The 16,882-nt window shown below is 46.3% G+C and overlaps 1 protein-coding gene across 6 annotated transcripts in view; it reads right to left on the bottom strand.

The window, feature by feature from the left end:
- BPTF (bromodomain PHD finger transcription factor) overlaps positions 1-16,882 on the bottom strand; it is a 1,198,927-nt gene that overhangs the window by 684,522 nt on the left and 497,523 nt on the right. For all 6 annotated transcript variants that reach the window (XM_069199907.1, XM_069199908.1, XM_069199910.1 and 3 more), the window contains exon 14: positions 14,458-14,582. In XM_069199907.1, coding sequence (XP_069056008.1) covers positions 14,458-14,582 — 125 coding nt within the window. The remainder of the gene's footprint in view (positions 1-14,457; positions 14,583-16,882) is intronic.

Here is a 16,882-nt window from a genome sequence, read left to right as displayed (position 1 = left end):
TGGCGGGCGACCGCCAAAAGGCCGCCCGCCAGCCCAGTGGGAAACACCCCTCCATGAGGATGCCGGATCCGAATGGAGCCGGCGGAGTGGAGGATGTGCGACGGGTGCAGTGGCACCCGTCGCGTATTTCAGTGTCTGCAAAGCAGACACTGAAATACAAAGTGGGGCCCTCTTACGGGGGCCCCTGCAGTGCCCATGCCATTGGCATGGGCACTGCAGGGGCCCCCAGGGGCCCCACGACACCCCTCACCGCCATCCTGTTCCTGGCGGGCGGAACCGCCAGGAACAGGATGGCGGTGAGGCGGTCGGAATCCCCCATGGCGGCGCAGCAAGCTGCGCCGCCATGGGGGATTCCCAGGGCAGCGGAAAACCGGCGGGAGACCGCCGGTTTTCCTGTTCTTTGGCCGCGGTCAGAATGCCCTGCGGGGCACTGCCAGCCTGTTGGCGGTGCTCCCGCCAACCCCGGCCGCCGGGGTCGGAATGACCCCCTATGTTTCTAAAAGTTGGAATACTTTTTTAAGAATCTAAAAATATCTCTAGAACTTAATTCAAACTTTTACAAAACTTTTAAACTCTAAAATAAATGCTAACAGGGACTAACACAAGGCCCTAGCAGGACTTTAAAAAATTTAGAAAAATAGCTCAAATTTCAAAAATCAGTTTCTAATGACAATTTTTGGAATTTAGTTGTGTGATCAGGTATTGGCTGAGTAGTCCAGCAAATCCTCGGGGTAGCCACCACCTGGGCAAGCGAAAGGGCCACCTGGGGGTCGCTTCTGCACCGACAGGCGTCGGGTTCTTAGAAGCAGGCAGTCGCGGTCAGGGGGAGCCTCTGGATTCCCTCTGCAGACGTCGCTGGGGGGCTCGGGGGGGGGTCAACTATGGCTACTCACAGGGTTGCAGTCACCAGGGAGTCCTCCCTGTAGTGTTTCTCCGCAGGTCGAGCCGGGGGCGACGGGTACAGAGTGCAAAGTCTCACGCTTCCAGCGGGAAACGTGTTGTCTTTAAAAGTTGCTTCTTTGTTGCAAAGATGTTTCTTCTTTGGAGCAGAGCCGCTGTCCTCAGGAGTTCTTGGTCCTTTTAGATGCAGGGTAGTCCTCTGAGGCTTCAGAGGTCGCTGGACCCTGTGGAACGCGTCGCTGGTGCAGTTTTTCTTGAAGTGGGGAGACAGGCCGGTAGAGCTGGGGCCAAAGCAGTTGGTGTCTCTGTCTTCTCTGCAGGGCTTTCAGGTCAGCAGTCCTTCTTCGTCTTAGGTTGCAGGAATCTATCTTGCTAGATTCTGGGAGCCCCTAAATACTCAATTTAGGGGTGTGTTTAGGTCTGGGGTGTTAGTAGCCAATGGCTACTAGCCCTGAGGGTGGCTACACCCTCTTTGTGCCTCCTCCCTGAGGGGAGGGGGGCACATCCCTATTCCTATTGGGGGAATCCTCCATCTGCAAGATGGAGGATTTCTAAAAGTCAGAGTCACCTCAGCTCAGGACACCTTAGGGGTTGTCCTGACTGGCCAGTGACTCCTCCTTGTTTTTCTCATTATCTCCTCCGGCCTTGCCACCAAAAGTGGGGCCGCGGCCGGAGGGGGCGGGCATCTCCACTAGCTGGAGTGCCCTGGGGCGCTGTAACAAAGGGGGTGAGCCTTTGAGGCTCACCGCCAGGTGTTACAGTTCCTGCAGGGGGAGGTGAGAAGCACCTCCACCCAGTACAGGCTTTGTTGCTAGCCACAGAGTGACAAAGGCACTCTCCCCATGTGGCCAGCAATATGTCTGGTGTGTGGCAGGCTGGCAAAACTAGTCAGCCCACACTGGAAGTCGGGTATGTTTTCAGGGGGCATCTCTAAGATGCCCTCTGGGGTGTATTTCACAATAAAATGTACACTGGCATCAGTGTGCATTTATTGTACTGAGAAGTTTGATACCAAACTTCCCAGTTTTCAGTGTAGCCATTATGGTGCTGTGGAGTTCGTGTATGACAGACTCCCAGACCATATACTCTTATGGCTACCCTGCACTTACAATGTCTAAGGTTTTGCTTAGACACTGTAGGGGCATAGGGCTCATGCACCTATGCCCTCACCTATAGTATAGTGCACCCTGCCTTAGGGCTGTAAGGCCTGCTAGAGGGGTGACTTATCTATGCCATAGGCAGTGTGAGGTTGGCATGGCACCCTGAGGGGAGTGCCATGTCGACTTAGTCATTTTCTCCCCACCAGCACAGACAAGCTGACAAGCTGAGTGAGGGGTCCCCAGGGTGGCATAAGTCATGCTGCAGCCCTTAGAGACCTTCCCTGGCATTAGGACCCTTGGTACCAGGGGTACCAGTTACAAGGGACTTACCTGGATGCAAGGGTGTGCCAATTGTGGAAACAAAGGTACAGTTTCAGGGAAAGAACATTGGTGCTGGGGCCTGGTTAGCAGGCCTCAGCACACTTTCAAATCATAACTTGGCATCAGCAAAGGCAAAAAGTCAGGGGGTAACCATGCCAAGGAGGCATTTCCTTACAGCCAGGATATCAGTTTGCTGACTGTTGCGCTTTACAAATACTTGAGGAAGGGTTCCACCATCTTGGTTTGAGTAGAACTCTGAATTCTGGGTAAGGGAAATGCCCACTCTGCCCAATAGGTGATCATCTGGGGGTGTAGTCACCCCAGGAGTAAGTAGCCTATTGGGTACTACCCTACACCCCCAAATCGGCCCTAAATTCTGTATTTAGGAGTCCCCCAGGAGTCCCCCTAACACCAAGAGGACAGATTCGACTACAGGGAACCGAAGGAGGACACAAAAAGAGCAGCCAAAGGAAAAACAAAGGACTTCACCAACACTTAGCGCAAACGCTACCCTGCTGCTGGAACCTCAATGCACTCGTCCAAAAGCTGTGTATCCTCCCAAAGCAGTGGAGGACTGTCCAGCACTTCAACAACCAAGTGGCATCTCCCTTGGGGTGCAGGAGCCACCCCCCCCTGTATTTGCAAGCAACAATGGCATCTGACCGGGACACTGTGTTGTTGGCCATCGGGCCCACCAAGGGAGCAGAATGTCAGGAGGTGGTTTTGGAAGCTCTATGAGGTCAGTCCAGTCCCTCTGCTGAGTTTCGAAACGCTGGGACCTCCAGTAGCCCCCACCACCACCAATACCATGGCTACCAGAGCACTTGCGCTCACCAATGTTTTTTTTGGTCCAGTCTGGACACCACCGCTGTTAAGATTTACCTGCGTGTGGCCAGCCAGCCAGCACCTCTGCACCCAAACCCCAGTGTGAGTACATGACTTCCGCCTGCATCCCCTTGCCCTAGAAGCCTCACGAGCCGAGCCCGACGGTGGGTTCTGCCCGACGTGTTCCCAGGTACCCCTTTGCAGACTCTGTTGTTTTGACATGTCCCTTCAAACTTTCTCGCTCTAGCGATACCAAAGCGACCAGCACCTCTGCACCCAGACACACCAGGGCAGATAAACCCAAACTGCTGGTGGTACCTGGGACCTTGACCCAACAGCACCTGAAGTGCTAGAGGAGAACCCCCACAACCATTTGCAAATAAAACAACGCAGTGTATGTTTCTTTCATAGGGTAACAACCACATGCAAGGCTTACTCCTCGAATCTAACATTTCTGTATTTTCTTGCTATTTGCTGAAACATTTAATAATGCTCAAAGTACTTACCTTGTAAAGCTGATCTTGGTGTAAAAAAAATAATATAGATAGATAGATAGATAGATAGATAGATAGATAGATAGATAGATAGATAGATAGATAGATAGATAGAAAATGTGTCACTTACCCACTGTACATCTGTTCATGGCATGAGACGCTGCAGATTCACATGCTGTGCATATCCCGCCATCTAGTGTTGGGCTCGGAGTGTTACAAGTTGTTTTTCTTCGAAGAAGTCTTTTCGAGTCACGGGATCGAGGGACTTCTCCCATTTCGGCTCCATTGCGCATGGGCGTCGACTCCATCTTAGATTGTTTTCCCCGCAGAGGGTGAGGTAGGAGTTGTTTATATAGTAATAATGCCCATGCAATGGAGTAATTATGTACACATAATGTGACTAAAAGTATTATATTTACAAATTTAAGAGTTTAATTTTGATCAACTTAAACCGGCTACAGGCTCCCTGGGAGGGCGCATGTGAATCTGCAGCGTCTCATGCCGCGAACAGATGTACACGGGGTAAGTGACATTTTCCGTTCGATGGCATGTGTAGCTGCAGATACACATGCTGTGCATAGACTAGTAAGCAGTTATCTCCCCAAAAGCGGTGGTTTAGCCTGTAGGAGTTGAAGTTGTTTGAAATAAAGTTCTTAGTACTTACTGCTTGTCCTACTGTGGCTTGTTGTGTTGTTAACACATCCACGCAGTAATGTTTAGTAAATGTATGAGGCGTAGACCAGGTGGCTGCCTTACAAATTTCTGTCATTGGTATATTTCCAAGAAAAGCCATTGTGGCGCCTTTCTTTCTAGTGGAGTGTGCCCTTGGAGTAATGGGTAATTCTCTTTTAGCTTTAAGGTAACAGGTTTGAATGCATTTAACTATCTATCTGGCAATGCCTTGTTTGGATATAGGGTTACCTGCATGAGGGTTTTGGAAAGCTACGAACAATTGTTTTGTTTTACGAAATTGGTTTGTTCTGTCAATGTAATACATTAGTGCTCTTTTTATGTCTAATGTATGCAATGCCCTTTCAGCTACTGAGTCTGGTTGTGGAAAGAAGACTGGGAGTTCCACAGTTTGGTTTAGATGGAATGGTGATATGACTTTTGGTAAAAGGTTTGGATTTGTACGGAGAACCACTTTATGTTTATGCATTTGTATAAAGGGTTCTTGAATAGTAAATGCTTGTATTTCACTAACTCTTCGAAGTGATGGGATGGCTATTAGAAAGGCTACTTTCCAAGTTAGAAATTGGATTTGACAAGAATGCATGGGTTCGAATGGTGGGCCCATGAGTCGTGTTAATACAATATTAAGATTCCACGAAGGTACTGGTGGTGTCCTTGGGGGTATGATTCTTTTTAGTCCTTCCATAAAAGCTTTAATAACTGGGATTCTAAAAAGCGATGTTGTAGGTTTAATCTGCAGATAAGCAGATATTGCAGTGAGATGGATTTTAATGGAAGAGAAAGCTAGATTTGAATTTTGTAAGTGCAGTAAATAACTTACAATGTTTTGTGTGGAGGCGTCTAGTGGCCTAATTTGATTAGTCTGACAGTAGCAAACAAATCTTTTACATTTGTTCTCGTAACAATGTCTTGTTGTGGGTTTTCTTGCTTGTTTAATGACCTCCATACACTCTTTTGAAAGGTTTAAATATCCGAATTCTAAGACTTCAGGAGCCAGATTGCTAGGTTGAGCAATGCTGGATTCGGGTGTCTGATCTGTTGTTTGTCTTGTGTCAACAGATCTGGTCTGTTTGGTAGTTTGATGTGGGGTACTACTGATAAGTCCAACAGTATGGTGTACCACGGTTGGCAAGCCCACGTTGGTGCTATAGTATTAGTTTGAGTTTGTTTTGACTCAGTTTGTTGACTAGATAAGGAATGAGCGGGAGAGGGAGAAAAGCGTAAGCAAATATCCCTGACCAGCTGATCCATAGAGCATTGCCCTTGGACTGAGGGTGTGGATACCTGGACGCGACGTTTTGGCATTTTGCGTTTTCTTTTGTTGCAAATAGATCTATGTTTGGTGTCCCCCAGCGGTAGAAGTGATCCTGTAGGATCTGGGGATTTATTTCCAATTCGTGAGTTTGTTGTTGATCTCGACTAAGACTGTCGGCTAACTGATTTTGAATGCCTGGTATGTATTGTGCTATCAGGCGAATGTTGTTGTGAATTGCCCAATACCAAATTCTTTGTGCTAAGAGACACAGCTGTGACGAGTGTGTCCCCCCGTTTGTTGAGATAATACATTGTTGTCATATTGTCTGTCTTTACAAGAATGTGTTTGTGGGCTATCAGCGGTTGAAACACTTTTAATGCTAGAAATACCGCTAGCAGTTCCAAGTGATTTCTGTGAAGTAGTCTTTGTTGATTGTCCTATTGACCTTGTATGCTGTGATTGTTGAGGTGTGCTCCCCACCCAACCATGGAAGCGTCTGTTGTGATAATGGCATGAGGCACTGGGTCTTGAAAAGGCCGCCCTTTGTTTAAATTTATAGGGTTCCACCATTGGAGCGAAGAGTGTGTTTGGCGGTCTATCAACACTAGATCTTGTAGTTGACCCTGTGCTTGCGTCCATTGTTTTGCTAGGCACTGTTGTAAGGGCCGCATGTGTAGTCTTGCGTTGGGACAATAGCTATACATGAGTACATCATGCCTAGTAGTTTCATTACAAACCTTACCGTGTAGTATTGGTTTCGTTGCATGCTTGATCTTACATTTTGGAATGATTTAACACTTTGTGGACTTGGAGTGGCAATTGCTCTTTGTGTGTTGAGTGTTGCTCCCAAGTATTGTTGTAGTTGGGATAGTTGCCGATGTTACTTTTGGTAATTTATAGAAAACCCTAGTTTGTGTAGAGTTTCTATAACGTATAGGGTGTGAAGCAGACACTGTTGTTGAGTGCTGGTTTTTATTAACCAGTCGTCTAAGTAGGGGAACACATGCATGTGCTGTCTCCTTATATGAGCGGCTACTACTGCAAGGCATTTTGTGAATACTCTTGGGGCTGTTGTTATTCCGAATGGTAACACCTTGAATTGGTAATGCACTCCTTGTATTACAAACTTTAAGTATTTCCTGTGTTAAGTATGTATGGGTATATGGAAATATGCATCCTTTAGATCTAATGTTGACATGTAGTCCTGTTTTTTGAGTAAGGGAATCACGTCTTGAAGTGTTACCATGTGGAAGTGATCTGATTTGATGTAGAGATTCAGAGTTCTGAGGTTTAATATGGGTCTCAATGTTTTGTCTTTCTTTGGAATTAGGAAGTACAGGGAGTAGACACCTGTACCTTTTTGATGTTTGGGCACTAGTTCTATTGCCTGTTTTTGTAACAATGCTTGAACTTCTAGCTGTAACAGGTCTAAGTGTTGTTTGGACATGTTGTGTGCTCTTGGGGGCACATCTGGTGGGAAATTTATGAATTCTATGCAATAACCATGTTGGATAATGGCTAGGACCCATGCCTCCGTAGTATGTTTGCCCAGTTGCAGTAGTATGCGGTATGTCTCCCCCCCACTGGTGTTGAGTGGTGGGGGTTTGTGACACTGAAGTCACTGTTTGGCTTGAGGGGTTTTAGGGCTTTGGAATTTCCCCCTTGCTTTTGGGAATTGTCCACCCCTGTATGATCCTCGATAACCACCTCTTTGGTACTGTCCCTGATATGTGGGTCTGGCTTGTGAGGTGGAAGGCTCTGTGGTTTGGGAACGAAACCCCCCTCTAAATTGTGGCCTTTTAAAAGTGCCTCTGTTTTGTGGGGAGTAGAGCGCGCCCATGGCTTTGGCTGTGTCCGTGTCCTTTTTGAGCTTTTCGATTGCCGTATCCACCTCCGGCCCAAACAATGGTTCTTGGTAAAATGGCATATTTAGCAAAGCTTGCTGGATTTCCGGTTTAAAACCGGAGCTCCGTAACCATGCGTACCTGCGAATGGTTACCGCAGTGTTCATTGTCCGTGCTGCTGTGTCTGCTGAGTCCATTGCAGACCTTATTTGGTTGTTGGAAATCGCTTGTCCTTCCTCAACAACCTGTTGGGCATGCTTTTGGTGTTCCTTGGGCAAGTGCTGCATTATATGTTGCATCTCATTCCAGTGTGCCCTGTCGTAGCGAGCCAGTAGAGCCTGCGAATTGGCAATCCGCCAATGATTGGCTGCCTGGGCTGCCACCCGCTTGCCTGCAGCATCGAACTTACGAGTTTCCTTTTCGGGCGGTGGTGCGTCTCCTGACGATTGGGAGTTTGCCCTTTTTCTGGCTGCTCCCACGACCACCGAATCAGGGTCCGTTGGGGGAGGTTTATATTTCTTCTCCACCCTAGGCGTGATGGCTCTGCCTTTCACTGGGTCCTGGAACACCTGTTTGGCATGCTTTAGCATGCCTGGGAGCATTGGCAAACTTTGGTAAGAGCTGTGAGTGGATGACAAGGTATTAAATAAGAAGTTGTCTTCTATCGGCTCTGCATGCATTGCTACATTATGGAAAGTAACTGCCCTTGATAACAACTGCATATATGCAGTGCTGTCCTCTGGTGGGGACGGTCTTGCCGGGTAGCAATCGGGACTGTTGTCTGAGACCGGTGCATCATATAAGTCCCATGCATCCGGGCCATCTTGTGTCATCCCCGTGTGTGTTGGCGACTGCATTGGGGGTGTTGCTACCGGGGACAGATGTGCTGAGTGCATTGGTGAAGGCTGCGGCGAAAACCTTGGTGGTGTTTTGTCTCTTGCCACTTTTGCTTTTGGCTGCATTTCCGCATCCTGGAATGCTAGCTTTCTCTTTATCTTTATTGTAGGAAGAGTTTGAATTTTACCAGTCTCTTTCTGGATGTGCAGCCTCCTTTGAGTATGGTCAGGCTCTCCCATACCTAATTCCTGCTCAAATCTGTGCCCTTGCATTTGGCTGGAAAGGCCGTGTTCTTCTGTGTAGGAGCCTATTTTCGGCTCCAAGGCTGCATGTTTCGACACCGAAGGTTTAGGTACGCTCTTTTTCGGCTCTGAGGAAACCTTTTTAAACTTTTGGGGTGTCGAACTCTCGATGTCGAGTTGTTTCGGAGCTGGTATCTCGACCGGAGTCGGATGTCTTCGGCTCTTGGGAGGCCTTTTTCTGTGCCGATGTTTGGTCACTGTGTTTTCGGGTTAAGCCATGGCCTGTTGGCGGTGGCATCCCCTTGGCCTTTATAATTTTGGAGTGACTCTTTGCCGGGGCAGATTTACTCACGTTTTTTGGCTGCGCCTTCGGCTGCTCAGTTTCGGAGTCATCCGAGTCCGATTCATGAATGGAGAATCTCTCCTCTTCCTCGACGATCTGTTCGGCCGGTGTCGACGCCATCTGAAGTCTTCTGGCTCTTCGATCGTGTAGGGTCTTCTTCGATCGAAATGCCCGGCAGGCCTCGCAAGTATCCTCCCTGTGTTCTGGTGAGAGACACAGATTACAGACCAAGTGTTGGTCTGTATAAGGATACTTTGCGTGGCAATTCGGGCAGAAGGGGGTCCGGTCCATGAGTTTCGACGATGGACGCGGTCGGGCCGACCAGGCCCCGCTGAAGAGTGGAAGCCCCGAAGGGCCGTCAGAGCGCTTCTTCGTTCGGTGTCGATGTACTAACACTAGACCGGTACCGAGTGCGAACAATACCGTTGAATTTTCCGATAAATAGCTGACTTTCCTGATTCGAAATACGGAGCGAAGAGGAACACATCCGAACCCGATGGCGGAAATAAAACAATCTAAGATGGAGTCGACGCCCATGCGCAATGGAGCCGAAAGGGAGGAGTCCCTCGGTCTCGTGACTCGAAAAGACTTCTTCGAAGAAAAACAACTTGTAAAACTCCGAGCCCAACACTAGATGGCAGGATAATGCACAGCATGTGTATCTGCAGCTACACATGCCATCGAACATATATATATAAAACAATATGTTTTATTTTTCTATATTGGTCCCGGATCGGTGTGTGTCTCATTTATTGACTTTGTGTACACCAAATGCTCAACACTCCCCTCTGATAAGCTTAAGCTGCTCAACCACTGCAGGTAAGCACCCTTTTTTGCATGGTTACCCCCCAACTTTTTGCCTGGTTTCTGATGTGGGTTTGACTATTAGTGCACTGGGTCCCTGCCAACCAGGTCTCCACAGTGCCAGATCTCCTTCCCCAAAACTGCACAACTGTTTTGCACAGCTGCCACACTCTTTAGCACCCACTGTAAGCCCCTAGTAAATTGTACCTTTGGTATTTAGGACCTGGGGTAGTAAGAAAGGTCTCTGAGGGCTGCAGCACCAGTTCCCCGCCACAGCCTGCAGCCTGTTTGTCACACTGTCCAACTCCAATAGAGAACCACTGGGCACCCGATGACTTACTGCACACTCCTCCCCCCCGGCCGCCCCAGTGCTACCCGGTGAGATCTGTTAGTGTGGTTCTGATCAGTGCCGTGTACTTACCTTTGCTCCTTGAGCTCCACCTCATAAGTTGTTGTTAACCCTGTGTTTGCTGAACATTGTTCTCCTCCATAGGATAACATTGAGAGAACTCTGAAAATTGCTGTTGATTTCTGAAACTGCAAAGTAATAATGTTTAAAAGCCTACTTATCTGATTATGACGTTCTTGGGTTTGAAGCATACGCAAAAAGGATCATTGTTATTATTACTTAGCACTGCTGTTGGTGGTACCTGGTATTGCTTAGCTCTACCCACTGATAAGCCTAACCGCTCACCCACACTACCACAAAATAAAGTATTAGTCCTATCTACTTTTGCTTCTGAAAAACCAATTGGGGATCCACTAGACTCTCAGCACAGTGTATTTCATTTTAGTGCACTATAAAGAGAGACCGCTTCCTCCAACCACACTACCAAAAATAGAGCATTTGACATTATTAAAGTAAGCCCTGAAAACTAATAAGAGTTGTCTGCACTTTTGGCCTGGTGTGCCCCTACACTGGTACACCACTTAAAAAGCCAGATTCCTACGGGCCCAGATGAGGGGTTCACAGATGGTGTGCAAGAGCACAGCCTAGAAGCACAGTGTTTGGAGGGTAAAGTCAAAAAACACTTCAACTTCTTTATCTTGTGCTTCTTCAACTTACCTGACTAGGAAGAAGTCACCTTTAGTTTTTGCGGATAATCGTTTGCTCACTCACAGAACGGCCCCAAGAAAGGGACAAGGATTGGTAACAGTGCGGAGCGCTATTCTGCTGCAATGCTAGGAGTTTCATTGCCCACTTGCAAATCGCCATGGGGTGCATGGACTTGCACTCAGTGCAAGTATAGGCGCCAAAGTTCAACTTCAGGCACCAGAGAGACCAAGTGGGAATCAGACACCAACATCTGTCAATGTTATCCCCCATAAGGCATAAACCTAGTAGGTGTTGAAGAGGACATGTCCCTAGCAAACTGGGAAATACAGCTAAAAAAAAAAAATAGACAAAATGTTGCAAAAAAGTAGTCAAAAAGTGACCGAGGTAGCTCTTTTGATCCGCACTGTTGGCGCATAACGAAAGGAACTTATGTCAGCGGGCCGATGTGGCACCTATTTAGGCACCTCAATGTCACTTCTGATGCAGATGCCGCCAACGCAGAGCTGAACTACGCTACCTATGGGCACAGAGGTACTGCTCAAAAATTTCCAGATCTAGCCTGACGCCTGGGAAATATGCAAAGGTGAGAATAACCTTCACTTAAACTTCTGAGTTTCACTTCTCCTTTCATTTTTTCAAATTGCCCTCCCCATCCATATTGTTTGCCCTCCCTCTCAGAGCACAACTTCCTCAAAGTCACATGCCTTTTTGCCTTAATCTCAATTACTGTACATCTGAAAATTGTCAACAACTGTTTTCAAAGATCACAACCTCTCCTCTAAAAATCATACCACTGCAACCTAACAATACCTAATCTGCTCAGGCTCATCTAATAACGTCACTGACCCCAAATGAATGAACTAAGCCGCCCCCACACACACACACACACACACACAACTAATAATCTGACCTAACTCATATTAATTTAGTGTACCACAAAAACTTGAATGAATGCATGAAATAATTTTCTAGAGACTAATTCAAATAACTAACAACCACTGGTCCAAACTCCAATCTTCGGTTCCGCAACAGCGAGATGCTCAGTGGAAGGCATTTCAATGCCCCATTGAGGGTAGTAAGCACTTAATAATGCAATTACAACACCCACTTCATTGGTGATGGCCCAATTACAAAGCACCTGTGCCTCTCACAACATGGAACGGAACTGCGTACCTCATTTAAAAAAAAAGTAATACACCAAGATTGCGCTGTCTATCCTGATGAACAAATCCTGGCCAGCAAGCTTCGGAATGAACACATGCAAATGTATCCCTGATAGCCTTTAGCTCCGGTATGTGAACGTGGTGCACTTTCTCCATTTCTAACCAGAAGACTTTTTTAAGGATATCTAGGGTTCTCCACCTATGTGGGTTCCCCATCCTTCCATCTTTTGACATTGTTAGTCTCCCTACTGAGAGCAGGAATGGAAGACCTTGCTGAGATTTAATCGGAATCATTTGGTCCAGCAGGGATGCTAGGTTCTGTCAAGAAGGGTGTGTTTGGAGCAAAATAGCCCTTCCCGCTGTCTTCAGTTTCACCCTCTCGGATGAAGAAAAAGCTTGTGCAATTGAGTGTCTAGGATGGCTTCTTGGAATTGCATATTGTGACCACATGGATGGATCACTTTTGAAAGTTTAGAATCAATCTTAGTTTGTGTAAAAGGCTGGCACAAGCGGCTGTCAAGATAAAAGTCTTCCTCTGATGGAGCGTGGACGAGTCAGTCATTCAAGTTCCAGTATATAAGGGGACACTGATGATGTATGAAGGCAGCTACTGGCACCAGACATGTGAAAATCCAGGGTGCTGGTGTCAGTCTGAATGGAAGCACCATGACTTGGTAGTGCTGCCCCACCGCTTTAAAATTAGAGTTCTTGCCTGTGATTGGGGTATACTGGGATGTGCAAATATACAAGCTTGAGTTCCAGGGAGTTATAAGATACTTACCTCTCTGAAGCATGAGAAGGATTTCTTTCAAATTGACTGATTTTTCACAAAGCCTAAACACATATTCCAAAATTCCCCAAAAACCAAATCAGTCTAATAAAAGCTGAATTTAGAAGTAGGTTCAGTCCATGGAGGACAAAGTAGAGGTGAAAATGAATCCAGAATAAGGTAAAACACAGGTTAGAGCAAAGCACTACTTAGAGATTTCAATCTATGAGGAAATCTTAGCTATGGTGGCCTCTAGTGAGGTTAAAGAGCTCAGCACTTCCACCTTACTGAATTAAATTTCAGAAGTTTCAAACAAGTGGATATGCTACAGAACTAACACAGTGTTTACTGATATTTAATGTTACAAGGCCCCCCCACAGGTTGAGGAAATCATGTTAATCTATGAAATATCCAAGGATGGAGAAGCCCAACTATGAACCCAAAAGTTACATAAACTATGTTCGGACTTGAAATGCTGACATGCAGAAAATTTTTGTTATGCATGATAAGAAAGATAAATAACCTAATGTGAAGTCTGCATACTGATGCATAGTGGTTTTGGGGAGGTGATCAGGAGAAATTGTTTTGAAACATAAATTTAAACTAATCAAGTAAACCAGCAATGTTCTGAACCAAACTCTAGATGGCAAAATAACATACAGCTTGTGATCTACAACATATACCAAACACTATTGGTGATATTATGCCCCTTTAGACCCTTGATCACTCTCTTCTAATTTTAAGGAGAAAGAAGTAAAGTCACACTTAACTCAAATATACACATCTATACAACAATGCTTAATTTTCCAAAACACGCACAAATTTTGCTATCATTTCAGAGTTGTATGTATAGTTCAGGGATCTCATACACTTCAGAGATTTAGTTAGCTAGTCTACCAAACGCACATAATCCCACCAAGTGTACTGCCTTATGAAGAGAAAAATGCACTTTTTACTAATCCTCAAAGCAAACACAAGTTGGTATTTGAAATATCCACCTTTCACAACATCATATGAATACTAGCATCTTCTTTAGCTGCCTGAAGCCCAAGTTCCAGTCTGATAGAGTCAGCAGGGACAGTACTTCTATGACGCAAAACAGATTTCCTAAAAAATTTATCCATTCGATTATTGCCCACACCATATTCACCTATAAGTAACCAGAGCCCTGTACCATAAGTGGTGATTATTTAAACCTTGTAGCAAAAAATGTATTGCAGCCAAGATAAATACTATGTGCCTTATGTTAAGAAAATTAAAAATTATCTCATTCACTTTGGCCAGGCAATACTTTCATCCAGTTGTGGAGTAAACATGAGACTAAACATAATGCCCACTAAATGCCTAAGCACCGCTGCTCGAATTGAATCACCCTAATGTACCTTGCTGCTGCTTAACTCTGTATCCTAAATACATAACTTTTGCTTTGTGTGTTAAAACCAAGCAGTTGCAGTCAATGTAATACAGAACCACAATATGCAAGCCCCCCACCTTATCCCCCCTCCCCACAACCTCCCAAAAAAAGCTTCAGCAGAAATGAGAAACCACTTGGCTCAGGGTTTCTCCAGATCTTATGCCAAGTTATTCAAAAGAACAGGTGTTATATGGTAAAAAGCCGTATTCCTCAATATGTGCTATTTCTATATTATGCAAGTCTAACTGGGGCTATGAATCATGTGAAATTATCAAAACAAATATTAAATTAGATGTGGCAGTTGTGTGACTAGATTTCAAGTTATGATATACTATTTTCCTACTTTGCCATTCAAAGGTCTTAAATTATTATTTTTGTACAATGCAAAAAACGTACCTGTGCGTGTCATTCCTCCTCCAGGTGGTGTTTTGGCTGCCATATCATCCCACCGTAAACACGCCCAAAGTAATCGAAGCATGAGGCTCACACCAGCTAAGGATTTCACTGTTTGAAGACGATATCTACAACAATCGCCAAACAAACTCATTTACATTGCTATTTAATGAATCATTTCATCTGCTTTTATATATCACATTTGTAATCAATATAACACAAAACTTTTCACTACTATTTGCAAATATGTAGGTCGGTGAAAGACAGTCTGATGTATTTCAGCATTTGCTAAAACCAGGATAAGGCTTCCCAAGAAAGACTTGTTCCCCCTTCAGATAAAAAGACCCTTTAATGAAAAGCTATCAGTTTAGTTTTCACCAAAAGGGGGGGGGGGGGGGGGGGTGAAGATATGTGTTGGGGTACCTTGACTTCTTGAATGTTGACTTGTTGGTTGATATACTAGATATTTGTATAAAATACCTGTATTCTGTGGTGCTACATTATTCTTTAATTTTGGAGGCTTAGAGAACAATTTATCTGGTAGAGACAATATCTAGCCACAGATTCCTTACCTTTCAACTTCCCCCAGTCGTCAGACTGGATGTGGAAGATTTTTAGTGAGCAGTACACCTGTGCGCAAGTACATGGCTTTGTTCGGTTCCACACGTCGGTGTTGTATGTGCTGCAGGAAGCTGGCTATGTATATACTATATACAAAATGAGATATAGTGCGCACAGAGTCCAGGGGTTCCCCAGAGGCATGACAGAGGTCGAAATAGATAACACCAATGCTCTATTTGTGGCAGTGCAAAGCATTTGTTGTACACACACAAAAAATAGAAGAAGCACACACTCAATGACCCAGTAACTCCAGACCAATGGTTTTTATATTGCAAAGATATATTTTCTTAATTTTTTTTTTAGAACCACAATATTCAAGTTGCAGGTAAGTACATTAAAAGATTCGTATTTCACACAGGCATCAACAGTACTTGGTTTGAAATAGGTTTGTAATACAGTTTCTGAATTATTGGCAAAAAGCTATTTTAAAAATGGACAGTGCAATTTTCACACAGTTCCTGGGGGGAAGAAAAGTTAGATCTGTTTACAGGTAAGTACTACACTTACAGTCTCAGTCTCCGTGTTTTAGGAAGTCCACCGGTTGGGGTTCAAGTTAATGCCAAACACCCACCACCAGCAACACGGGGCTGGCTGGGTGCAAAGGTCAAAGTTAAGCAAAATTAACGTGGGCTCCTATGGAGACAGGGGGTACTCAGAATTTGGTCAGCCAGCAGGTAAGTACCCACAACAAGGAGGGCAGACCAGGGGGATTAGAAGAGCACTGAAGGAGCCACAAGTAGGCACCAAACACGCACCCTTATCGGCACAGGAGGCGGCTGGGTGCAGGGTGCAAACAGGACATCTGGTTTCCAATGCTGGTCATTGAGGAGACCCCGGGGGTAACTTAGAGGGTGCAGGTGAGGTCCGGGGAGGTGTCTCGGGCACACCACTGGTGTGAGAGGGAGGGGGGCCGCCTGCTGAACGATGAGGCACCGGGGGTCGCTTCTCCAAGGCCTAGGGGCTGTGGGTGCAGTGTGTTCTTCAGGCATCGGATATCTTCATCTGGAGCTCACGGTCAGGGTGTCCTCTGGATTCCCTCTGCAGGCATCATCGTGGAGGGGTGGAGAGGTCAACCCAGGGTGGGCACTTGCTCACAATCACCTGGGGACCCTTTCTGGCTGGTGGACAACCTGGACACGGACCGTGTGTGTCGGGTGCACAGGGGTCAGGACTCACGCATCCAGAGTGAGGTAGAAGTCCTTAGTTGTAGGTTACTTCAGAGGAAGCCACTGTCCTGGAGTTGGCAGAGGTCGCTGGGCTCGCTGGACGTGTCACTGGTCTTTTTGCAGGTTCTTTGAAGCAGGAAGACAGGTTGGTAGGGCTGGGGCGAAAGTAGTTGTCTTCTTTCTTCTCTGCTGGGATTTTCAGCTTAGCAGTCCTTCTTGTAGGCTGCCAGGAATCTGGTGAGCTGGGTTCAGATGGGCCCTTGGAGGATTCTGCAGAGAGGGAGGCACCTCCGCTCTGGACACCTTAGGGGTGGTCCTGGCTGGGGTGGTCACTCCTCCCTGCTTCCCTTAATTTTCCCACTGGACTTGTCGCCAAAAGTGGGGCTTTGTCCGGGGGGGCGGGCATCTCCACCAGCTGGAGTGCCCTGGGGCACTGTCATTTGAGGCTTGAGCCTTTGAGGCTCACTGCCAGGTGTTACAGTTCCTGCAAGGGGAGGTGTGAAGCACCTCCACTCAGGACAGGCTTAGTTTCTGACCACAGACTGCACAAAGGCACTCACTCTATGTGGTCAGAAACTGGTCTGAAAGTGGCAGGCTGGCACAGACCGGTACGTCCTACACTAGCAGTTTGGCTAACATGC

This window comes from Pleurodeles waltl, chromosome 7, assembly GCF_031143425.1.
Source record: "Pleurodeles waltl isolate 20211129_DDA chromosome 7, aPleWal1.hap1.20221129, whole genome shotgun sequence".
In the NCBI taxonomy this organism is placed as follows: domain Eukaryota; kingdom Metazoa; phylum Chordata; class Amphibia; order Caudata; family Salamandridae; genus Pleurodeles; species Pleurodeles waltl.
This window is presented reverse-complemented; position numbering and strand designations above follow the sequence as displayed.